The 11,704-nt window shown below is 39.0% G+C and overlaps 1 protein-coding gene across 2 annotated transcripts; it reads left to right on the forward strand.

The window, feature by feature from the left end:
- The first annotated feature begins 202 nt into the window (after positions 1 to 202).
- Positions 203 to 10,461, forward strand: ydjc (YdjC chitooligosaccharide deacetylase homolog). 2 transcript variants are annotated; one of them, XM_069522845.1, is made up of 6 exons: positions 203 to 556; positions 3,062 to 3,237; positions 3,523 to 3,686; positions 6,713 to 6,812; positions 7,306 to 7,483; positions 8,255 to 10,461. In XM_069522845.1, exons 2-6 carry the CDS (start codon positions 3,111 to 3,113, stop codon positions 8,583 to 8,585), a joined length of 900 nt encoding a protein of 299 aa, XP_069378946.1. In that variant the 5' UTR covers positions 203 to 556; positions 3,062 to 3,110; the 3' UTR covers positions 8,586 to 10,461. The 2 variants fall into 2 exon arrangements, with proteins under 2 accessions (XP_069378946.1, XP_069378945.1); XM_069522844.1 differs by having other exon boundaries at positions 265 to 556; positions 3,527 to 3,686.
- The last annotated feature ends 1,243 nt before the right edge of the window (positions 10,462 to 11,704 follow it).

The following is an 11,704-nucleotide window of genomic DNA, read 5'->3' on the forward strand; positions in this document are numbered from 1 at the left end:
TAATCTTTTACAAAACTCTCAAGGTGGTTGAAATTTCAAGATTTTGGGCAAGTATCAAAAGTGTGTTGAGAAAATAATGTGTGCTAGGTGTGGAGAAGTACAACCCAAATGCTGAAACTGTAAAATAACTAAATGAGGACAACAAAGTACAGCAACAACATAGGGACAAGCTGCAGACAGAGGGCAAACGTCTGCATTCTATTAAAATAAGGTAGTGAAACTGGAGAGGAGGCTCAAAGAGGAGGACAGACCAACCTTAGCAGCACACATCGAGTAGTTACTGTTAACAAACCTCTCGCGAGAAACAGGACTGACGGAAATTGGTTTGATGGTTGGGACCGAAACCATCAGTAGGTGACTGACTCCGGGAGATGGCAGTAATGCAACCAAGTGGATGTCAGCGGCTGAAACTTCTCTGAAGAAGAAGACGCAACAACACCACCAGCAGCAGCAGTAGAAGGATAGCTAGTGCTACTCGGTCTTCGGAAATATCGCCTTTTTCCTTCGTGCTTGTGTGACTTCGGATGTATATGGATCAACGTGTGTGATACAATGGGTAAGAATTAGTATAATTAGAAATTCATAACAGGATGGTTTTCTTGTAGCCTCAGGAGCCAGTCCACTCCTGCCGGCAGTGTTCCAGGAACTGTAACTACACAGGACACGTAGCCGGCGTGTAAACATCGCGTCATGATAAGTGTATTTACACAGCACCGTTCAGACACAAAGCCACTGTGTGCTCTGCGGGGCTGTAGAAGAATGAAAACAATTAACACATCAATAAGAACACATCAAAGTTGCTTGTAAAAGATTTGAATATTTGTTTAAAATGTAATTGTTAAAGTTCAAAAAGTCTATGTATATACAGCGGGTAAAATAAGTATTTAACACGTCACCATTTTTCTTAGTTAATATATTTCCAAAGGTGCTACTGACATGGAATATTCACCAGATGTTGGTAACAACGCAAGTAATCCATACATACAAAGAAACCAAAACAAATAAGTTCAGGAAAGAGAAAAGAAGCTATGTGTAATAATTTGAAATGACACAGGGAAAAAGTATTGAACACGCTTACTGTTATTTATTTAATACTTTGTACAAAAGCCTTTGTTGGTACTGACAGCTTCAAGACGCCTCGTGTATGGAGAAACTAGTCGTATGCATTGCTCAGGTGTGATTTTGGCCCATTCTTTCACACAAACAGTCTCCAAATCTTGAAGGTTCCGTGGGCCTCTTCTATGAACTCTGATCTTCAGTTCTTTCCATAGATGTTTAATTGGATTCAAGTCAGGTGATTGGCTGGGCCATTCTAGCAGCTTTATTTTTTTTCTCTGTAACCAGTTGAGAGTTTCCTTGGCTGTGTGTTTGGGATAATTGTCTTGCTGAAATGTCCACCCTCGTTTCATCTTCATCATCCTGGTAGATGGCAGCAGATTATTATCAAGAATGTCTCGGTACATTTTTCCATTCATCCTTCCTTCATTTATGTGAAGTTTGCCAGTACCGTATGCTGAAAAGCAGCCCCACACCATGATGTTCCCACCTCCAAACTTCACTGTTGGTATGGTGTTTTTAGGTTGATGAGCAGTGCCATTTTTCCTCCCAACATGGTGGGTATTATGGCATCCAAAGAGTTCAATTTTGCTCTCATCTGACCAGACTATATTCTCCCAGTATCTCACAGGCTTGTCCAAATGTTGTTCAGCAATCTTTAAACGAGCTTCAATATGCTTTTTCTTCAGCAATGGAGTCTTGCATGGTGAGCGTGCATACAGGCCATGGTGGTTGAGTGCATTACTTATTGTTTATTTTGAAACAATTGTACCTGCTAATTCCAGGTCTTTCTGAAGCTCTCCACAAGTGGTCCTTAGCTCTTGGACAACTCTTATGATAATTCTTTTCACTCCTCTGTCAGAATTTTGCAAGGAGCACCTGGTCGTGGCCAGTTTATGGTGAAATTATGTTTTTACCACTTCCAGATTATGGCCCCAACAGTGCTCACTGGAACATGCAGAAGTTAAGAAATGCATCTGTAATCAATGCCATCAGTATGTTTTGCAACAATAAAGTCTTGAGAGAGCTCGTTTCGTTACCCAACTTGACATTTCTTGTGTGATACCTTGGTAATGAGACCTTTTTATAGGCCATCAATTGGGACTGAACCAGCTGATATTCATCTGCACTGACAAGGGGCTGGATTGCATTCTAATTTCTGATAGATTTCAGCTGTCTTGGCTTTCCATGCCTTTTTGCATCCCCCTTTCTTCATGTGTTCAATACTTTTTCCCTGTGTCTTTTCATATTATTACACATAACTGAATTTCTCAACTTGTTTGTTTTTTGTTTCTTTGTATGTATGGACTACCTGGGGTTGTTACCAACATCCGATGAAAATTGAATGTCAATAGCACCTTTGGAAATATAAGAAGAATGGTCAAAAATTCCAATAAACACACTCCTAAACCTTGTGGAAAGCCTTCCCAGAAGAGTTGAAGCTGTTGTAGCTGCAGAGTGGACCAACATCATAATAAATCCCATGGATTAAGAATGGGATGTCACTTAAATTCATATGCGAGTCAAGACAGATGAGCCAATACTTTTGGCAATATAGTGTATTTCTCCATATCGTATCTCATCTTTTCTTGATGTTAGCCACGCATCACAGCAGCATCAGTTTTAACTAAAATGGCTGGTTAGTTAGTTAGCTAGTAAAACATCATGAAAGGTGCTATTTCTTAATTGTCTTCCATGTGCAAGGTAGAAACACATTTTTGAGCTTTGAGAGTCATCTGCTTTTTATCATTGAATTTAGACGAATAGTTGATTGTAGTTTAAAAGCACACTGAAATACTACTTAAATATTGATCGTAAGATTTGTGTGTTGCACTGACTGGTTGTCGTTTCCTGTTGTGATGAACAGAATGGTAAATGTATGTATGCTTTCTGCTTTTATCCAAAGTACGAACGATGTGCCTCTCATTCACCCGTTCAGACAAACACTAATAGCAGTAGGCTATCATGGAGGGCAGTGAGTATTTATCCTTTTTGTCCTCCACAGAGACCAGCAATCATGCCACAGCCCAGAATGATGCTGGTGGTGACTGGAGATGATTTTGGTTACTGTCCCAGGAGGAACCAGGGAATTGTGGACTGTTACAAGGCTGGAGGCATTTCCAATGTGTCACTGCTGGTTAACGCCACTGCTGCAAAAGAGGCAGCTGATCTGGCTAAAAGGTAGTATAGTTTGGTATATTGTATTGTATATGAAAATTCCTACTCTCATTTAGGACTGCAACCAACAGTTTCAGATATCTACAATTTAATTCCGGCTAGTCTTAATTCAAGCTTAAACTTGGGAAATAAATGTTAAAACAGCTTGCCATAGGCCTGCTTCTCTGTGACAGAGCCGCAGGCATGGATGTATTTGTTTTGTATTTGGGGGGTGCACTCTTTATTTAATCAAAGAAGAAGACATAAATTGACATTGTTGAATAAGTATCTTTTCTTCCTCTTTTTGAGTCAGACACAACATACCCATGGGCCTCCATGCTAACCTGTCAGAGGGCATTCCAGTGTGTCAGAGTGTCCAGCAGGCCTCCACTCTGATAAACCACCATGGCTTCTTTCATGGGAAGATGGGCTTTCGTCAGGCCCTGGAGAGAGGTCAGCTCAGCATGAAACAGGTACACTATGCTACAGCCCAGTTTGTGACTGGCTTGAACTCATCTAGATATGGTGTATGCATGTATTTTGCTGCTGCTTGCATTCCCACTTCTCACCCTGTTTGTCCTTACACGCACTTTGGTGAACAAGTACAGTCTCCTGTGAGAAATGACTACTGACTTAAACCTGCATCTTAAATTTTAAGAATCAGACCAAGCAAGTTCAAGAGTAATGCTGAACCGTAGATCAGTTAAAAGACTAAGAAGACCAGCATTTATCTCCAACAATCAGCAAGAAAACGTATTAATATGAAGAACAGAGTTTGGTTTAATGTTACAGCAGCAGCTCTTCTGGTTTAGGAAGCCAGGGATCATGGGTAATATCCATGATTCAGTTGTGTTTCAGTTCAGTGAGTGGGACTATGTACTCTGAGCTCTAGTGTGTCTTTGAGAAGGAGCCCAACAGAATTAATCAAAATGGAGGCTGCAGAGGGAGCTATTGCATAGTAAAAGTTACAATGTGTTGTTGCTGTGTGAATTAATTCACACAATAGTTATTTATTCAACTCTTTTTGGAATAAAGTATCCTTCTCTCAAGATCAGTGTGTTAAAGCCCCTAAAAGGAAATTCGATTTTAGCGCCTCTTTGGACAAAAGTGGTAGTGTTTCCACTGTTTCCTTTCATAAAAACCTCGGTATTTCCAGCATGTGCATTTGTTTGGAAGTGTGACAGCTTCTGGCAGGACTGAGGTATCACGTTTATTCAGAAAAACTGCTTCCTCTTTTTTTTCCATGAAAACTTTCAGAAAATTCAGAAAAACAGAGCTTTTTTGCGGTTTTTTTCAAGTGAATGCAATACGCTTCCATACATTTGTTAAGAAGGGAGTGGGGAAAAAACACAAAGGTGTTTGCAGTGTACATAGTGACGAGCTAATTAATCTTTTTGTTGCTGTATGATTGTCATTATTATTTTCTCTGGTTGGGAAACTCACATTTCTATGACGTTTCGGCTTGACCAGTTTGAGATCTGCATGATTGAAGTCCCCTGCTATGATGATCACGCCATCTGAGTGAGCTGTCAGCTGTTTGTTGATGACGTCATGCAACTTTTCAAGCACTACCTGAGCCTTAGCTGGTGAGGGAATGTATACTGCCATAATTGTAATTGTTGTGAATTCCCTTGGAAGAAAGAACGGTCTGCACCTTACTGTGATGAGCTCTAGGTCTAGACATCAGTGTTTGTAAACAAAGACTGAGACCTAAAACCCCTTGTGGTTCCTTTAATGAAATTGTTCTTGTTAGCATCAGCTATTATCTGTGTCCATTCCTGAAATGCATAGCGTAATTAAGTTGTGAGCATTAGTGTCTTGAATTTACCAAAACAAACTGGTCTTGAAGGAGACATATTATGTTTTTTCAGTATTTCCCTTTCAGGTCTCCATTTTGAACACTCTCATCAGGGACGTGCATAGACATTTTGGGAGGCATGGGCTCAAGTGAGAAAAGGGAACTTCTCATAATTATTTATAAAAGCAGAACATCTCTGACTTACTTAACAATTGAATTTAGAACACTCCCGCAATTGTTAAATACTCAAGAGTTCACACAGAGACAATGGTCTTCACTGGTATTCACTAGGTTTATCACAAGAGCAGACAACAACAGAGGAAACAATAATGCATCTTGATGTATTTCAATGTATCACATCCACAATTTCCTACATTACTGCACATGGCTGCTTTTTCATCAGTTAATATCAGTTAATGAAATCAGTCAAATATGAAACTTTTTATTTAGAAAGTGCTTTAAAAAGTAGCGTAGACTGTTACTGTTCTCACAATTGTGCTGTCATTTACAAAATAAGGTTTTCAATTCATATATCAAACTACAACAGTTTGGGACAGTTGATGACAGTGGTCAGTGCTCTCAACACTGATTTCACATTTATTCAGTTTTAAATTGTGTTTAAATTTTGTGCTGCACAAGGCTTAAAAAAGCTTAAAGGGACAAACTGTTATTACAGCCTTTACTGTATCAAGGTCTTTTCATCACTTCAAATCGATCTCAAACTATTGAGCACTGGTAAATTGTGGAGATGGATTAATGATTGTTTAATCTGTTATGTTACTGTTGCACTCCAAGTAGGCCTCGGCTAACTCTAGCTAGCTACTGCCTGTTTGCCGGCTACCATGTTTACAACTAATGATAGGACAGTTTACTATAAAAACATTGACTATTCACACTTTCACACAATGTGTGTTATTTTTGCCAGCTGTCCTTCCTGAATGAGGCTGCTGCAACAGTTCCTTTTAGTCCGGATAATGTGTTACCAGATTACACCTACACCTCACATTTTTCTCATATTATATTTTGCATCTCAATTGTGAAATACGCAACTCTGCTGCCAGTGCACTTGTCCATGTTTGTGATTGGTCATATGCAGGAAACCCTGCCCCTTTTATGTGCACAGGCTCATACCTAGAGTAGGAAAGCCTGGATTTACTTATCAACAGAGGTGGGGAAATGTATTCATTCTTAGATACATCGCGATGCAGACATGGACAACTCTGCATCAATACAGAGACAGAACTTTATCGATTGTTTTCCGTTATGCTTTTTTCTTCAAACGTATAAAAATAACAGAAATACCAAACAGGAACCGCAGTCAAGAGGTCCAAAGTTTAAGGTCACAATTCGCAAAGATGGAACCACGACACATCTCCCTCACTTACCCCACATGCTGCAACAGCAGCAGGTGCATCCTGCCAGATTATGCCCAACTGATTGACTGACTTGACCATTGACGGTAGCGTGAGTGCCCTGAACATATTGTATATAGGAACGCTGTTGTTGTTGTAGGGATTCAGATTCTCGACTGACTCCATAGGAGAGGAGCTTTCCTATCAATGAGAGTAGGCTAAATAACAGATGCTAAATAACAGATGCATTTCTTAGACTGCTTTAGTGTTAGTGGGAGGTTTCTGAGACAAGAAGAAGAAGAATGTTCTCTCCATTACAGTAACTTCCAGGCTTGTGTTTCCTTCCCAGGTGGAGCTGGAATTAAGTGCCCAGGTCAGGCTATTCAGGGAACTGACAGGTCACCTGCCACATCACATGGACGGACACCAGCATATCCATGTACTGCCAGGTAATAGAAGCTTGTGGGAAAAAAAATCAAACTGTATGGTTTTTGGACATTCATCCACTGATAACCATTTATGGGGCAGAATCTAAGAGGATAGTTCCCAACATCTTTTGGAATAAAATAGGATATCTTGTTCCTGATATAAAATATTATGAGGGAGGTGAGAAAAATTTAAATAGATGCCAATCATTTTCTGCTGATTGACTCATCTCTTTTAAGTCTTGAATATGTATAATGCTGGATGACCAGAGGTACTTATTATTGATCCTGGGAGGTTCACTAATAGTTTAGCCGACACTCATGTCCCACAATCTTCAGATGTTTGCATGTATGCCAGTAATGAAGGAGCCATTTTGACCCTGTTAAAAAGAATTTGTCAAACAAATAAATTCTGTTGTTAGTAGTAGCTCCATCCACATACCTCTACTATCTTTAGGAGAGACATTATTGTGTGGGTCAGTTTGTCATTACCCAGGTGTTGTATTGTATGTTGCAGAAGTGCGTGAGGTGTTTGCACAGGTGCTATCAGATTTCAGGATTCCCTACACACGTGTTCCAGTGGAGCAAGGTTTACACAGCTGCCCGTGGCTGCCAGTGCAACTCCAAAGATTCTACACACAGGTGGAGAAGGACGCCTTGGACTCCATCCCTGTGTTCACACGCTATGGAATCAGGTGTGTGTGTGTGTGTGTGTGTGTGTGTGTGTGTGTGTGTGTGTGTGTGTGTGTGTGTGTGTGTGTGTGTGTGTGTGTGTGTGTGTGTGTGTGTGTGTGTGTACATAGTGGTGGAATGGTCAGAACTATTGATTTGCCAGTAGGTAATTAAAGATGTGTCTTCCTCCATTACTGGTGAACTGGCCTTGGAAAGGAGGCTGCTAAACAAGCTTTATTAATTATATATAATGAATATAATGGCTATGTATAATTGTGTCTTTAAATGTACCGAGTGATTAAACTATAGTTTCTATAGATAAAAATGCAAAAAATTGTTTGAACATTTTCAATAACTTGTGATGTATTGGGGCAGAATATTGTTCATCATTGTACATTACTCTCATATTAAATGTGCATACTGAATTTATCCTGTCAATGACATACAACAATATGAAACAAAGCATGAAAGTTCTCACCCTTTATTTAGCCTTTTTTTTAAAACAGCTTTATATCAATATGAACCACAAACATCAGTCAGAACTTCAGCCTGCTGGGGTTTAAAGAGGACTGATAAAGATGCTCTTTAGTTGTTTAAGGTCAACAATTGTGGAAGTTTAGTGTGCACAAGATCTAAACTTCCATGTTTTATTTGCATGTGTACTTGTTCTTTTATGACAGTACCTGACAGGCAGCTGCTGTAGTGAGCGAATGCATTGATTCCTCTGCACACTCTCTGAAAGATCTGTGGTTGACAAACATTTATCAGGGTCTAAACCTTTTGCATGTCCACAGGTGGCCAGATGTGTACCTGGGACTGACCACAATGGGTCAGAACATGTCTGTCCCCAACCTGCAGAGGGCCCTCAGCCATGCTTTGGCTGCTGGGCATTCAGGCACTACCTCCAGCAGTGCATCAAGTTCTAATCAATCTGTGGTCACAGCAGAGCTCATGGTTCACCCAGGTTACCCCAGTCACCCAGAGGAAGGAGGCTGTGGCGAGGGTCCTGATGATTTCTCCCAGTCAGCTGACAGACAGCATGAGCTGAGTGTGCTTAGAGAACCATCCCTGCTGACCCTCTATAGTCAGGAGAGAGTGCAGCTATGTGCCTTCAAAGACCTCTGACTACTGTTGTTTAAAGGTTTACTGTATACACTAAACTACTGCAGAGAGCAAGTGTGAAACCTTATATTTCAGGTTCTGTTCTAGTGGTAAAAAAAACATTAATTATTAAAACATAAAAATGTATCTCGCCACAAATCTGCATAATCCTATAAATGTCATTTGCAGCATGTGATGTGCAGCACTCCATATATTGAATAGGGAATTGTGAGTTTTTTAGTACAAAACATAGTGTAATGAATGTGGTTTAACCCAAGGCAGCCACAGCTTCATAGATTGGGGGCTATGAATGAAGTTGTCTCTCTAGTCCAGCCAGACTGTTGGCTGCAACAATAGTACATCTCTTTTTTAAACCCAGTTCCCTAATATAAAAAGTTGTAAAAGTATTTAAGTATTTTGTTGTCTGATATATCGAGAGACTGTATTGAGGTAGAGAGGCTACCCAAGGAGTACTTTAATCTGTTTACAGCCTCTGAGTAAATGTCACTCATGCACAAAAGCACTTCAAAAACTACACTTACCTACAAACTGGAATGTATTGTTCTGAGGTGTTTGTTAAAGCTTGGATGTTTAAGGCAAAGTTTGTTTTTTATGCAAGCCATAGTGAGTGCTGCTTTAGAGTATTCTGATACAGTTTATTGTACTACCCACATGCTCCTCAGTTGCACATATTTATTACAACTTGGGTTCCTTAGTGTGGTTTTGTCCATTATCATGCACTATACTTAGCCAATACAGTGTAGAACTAAATGGCTGAGGGCTGGGAACACAGTGATATCATTTCAAATAAGTCCAGGTAATAAACAAACATGAGCAGTTAGATGATCAGGCATGCCGGTGAGACAACTTCATCTAGTTTATTTTCATCAGTCTTCATTTATTCATCCATCAACTGCTTCATCCTTAACCTGCTTTACTTACTGTAACTGTGAACTCACAGCTTCTCTGGGCAATGGCGGATTATTAGAGAGAGGTACACTCACATTAGGTGGTTTAGTTAGATTTGAATAATACCTTGGTTTGTGTTGACATATTGCCTGACCTCTCCATAGTGATGTCACCTGGTTTCTACATCTCAGCTTTAACTTGGTGAGTAAACAGATATTATTATTGACTAATCAAAGTAGAAAAATTAAATGTAAAACCATTATTTCAGCTTTGTCCTTAAGTTTTGCAAATTGCTCCATGTGTATGTTAAATGAAATTACAACACAGAAGTCTATGGTCAGGCATTGAGTATTGAATCATAGTAAAAGCGGGTTAACAGAGTCCCAGCAGTGTATTTCTGTGTCAGATGTCCTCAGATGAATCATAGTATAGTTTTGTGGTTTTTGTTTAAAGGGTGAAAGGATGATTTCTAATGATCTGAGGTCTGTGCAGCACAAGTAGCGATGAAAATCTCGTTAATGTGTTTCTAAGGGAATGCCATTTTAACATTTAAAGTTTTCCTGTAACAGTATGTTTTTAATATTTAAGGCCATTGTCTGGATATCTACTGTAGAATATAATGTTTTGATTCAGTTTCTTTTCAAACTTAATATTTGAATTCAATGCTATTTATTTAAGAGTTTGCAAACAGCATTTAAAAATAAATCTATTTACTATTATTTTGAACATTTTAATCTTTAGTGAATCCACTCTCCAACATCAAATGATATATCCTCCAGGGTTTTCTGTAGGTTTTCAAAGTGACAGGGGGTGGTGGTGGCACTGAGGTTTGAAATGATAACAGAGAGATTTGATTATCACTCAAATTCCAAACAGGATTATAATTCATCCAGCAAAATCACTGTTTACACTTGGTGTTACTGAAAACAAATGTAAAATGTTAGTAAAATAAATAATATTCCAGAGTGAAGTTTAGAGACAATGAAGAACACACATGAGTCAGTGATTCACTCTTTGATGATTTTCCTAAGTTTTACTGAGTTGTACCTTAACTTCACTTGGTTCACCGCATGTACATCGCCCTCCCTGCTCTGGTTTCTATTTGTCTGTGTCTACAGTAGGAGATGAGCCCTGTCTATATTTAAACAACCAGAGCAGAGGACAAAGGATCCAGTGTGACCATTTATGATAGAGAACTCTCAACATGCTTTTTTTTTTTTTTCAAATATGTTAGTTGCTGTGGAGAAACACTTTGGCAGTTGCTCAAGTGTTATTATTGAAGGCAAAACCCTCTCATCTTTATCTTTATAAATACTCTTATCCAATTTATATATTTGTGTAACTCAAAAAGTCAACCCATACAATGCTAGAGGATAGGACAGTTTCAGAACTGTCTGGCTTGTGCCATTAATACTTTTAAACATTATAATGTATTAGCCTTTACAAATCATTTGTGCTATGTGTTATGTGTTAACACCATAAGCTGCAGAGCCATCCATCCACGTGTGTCACCTCACATATGGTTAAGACAGTTAGATCTACTGGTTTATTATTTATAATAGATTAAAAAGCACATGCTTCAGTAATGGATGGCACATGATGAAAGATATGGATAAGGTACATATTTGCAGCCAAAAGCACTCAGCTGGGCTCCATCCATTTGTATATATACGTATGGCAAACTGCATCAAATTCATACACACAAGGATACTGTCCATGGAAAATATTAACATGGCCCCTAAAAGTATTTGAGTTGACTAAGAAAGTTTGTTATTCATTCTTTACCTTGGAAGCCACAAGAAAAAACGCAAAGACCAATTACTTAAATTTGAATGGGTATCAGTTGTATTTCACTTTAGCCTAGCACTGCAGTTAAAATAATTTATGTTATTTGTAATAACGGCTGTGAAATACGATATGCAGTATATAATGCAAGCTTTCGCTGGTGGTACACCATGTGGGAAAGGATAGAAGATGGAGGGAGAAAACAGCTGTTGAGATTTGCATCTGCAAAGACATGACACTGCTTTAGAAAAGCTGAGGACAAGGTATGAGCATCGACTAACAACGTGTATTGTTACCAAAATATAAGATGACCGCTATTATAAAACATTTTGGTGTATAATCACATTGTTGATTGATTCATAAAACCTCTTGATGTGTATGTATAATTTCTGCTCCTGTCCAAGTCATCACAAGCCATACAGTCTGTGCCAAACAGGTGCAACATCCAC

Source organism: Paralichthys olivaceus, chromosome 4, assembly GCF_024713975.1.
Source record: "Paralichthys olivaceus isolate ysfri-2021 chromosome 4, ASM2471397v2, whole genome shotgun sequence".
In the NCBI taxonomy this organism is placed as follows: Eukaryota; Metazoa; Chordata; class Actinopteri; order Pleuronectiformes; family Paralichthyidae; genus Paralichthys; species Paralichthys olivaceus.

Excerpts from the sequence above, each read along its gene's own strand:
- ydjc (XM_069522844.1), top strand. The coding sequence starts at position 3,074 with ATGCCACAGCCCAGAATGATGCTGGTGGTGACTGGAGATGATTTTGGT. Across the intron at positions 6,813-7,305 it reads GCATATCCATGTACTGCCAG|AAGTGCGTGAGGTGTTTGCA; the intron begins GTAATAGAAGCT and ends TGTATGTTGCAG. Across the intron at positions 7,484-8,254 it reads TTCACACGCTATGGAATCAG|GTGGCCAGATGTGTACCTGG; the intron begins GTGTGTGTGTGT and ends GCATGTCCACAG.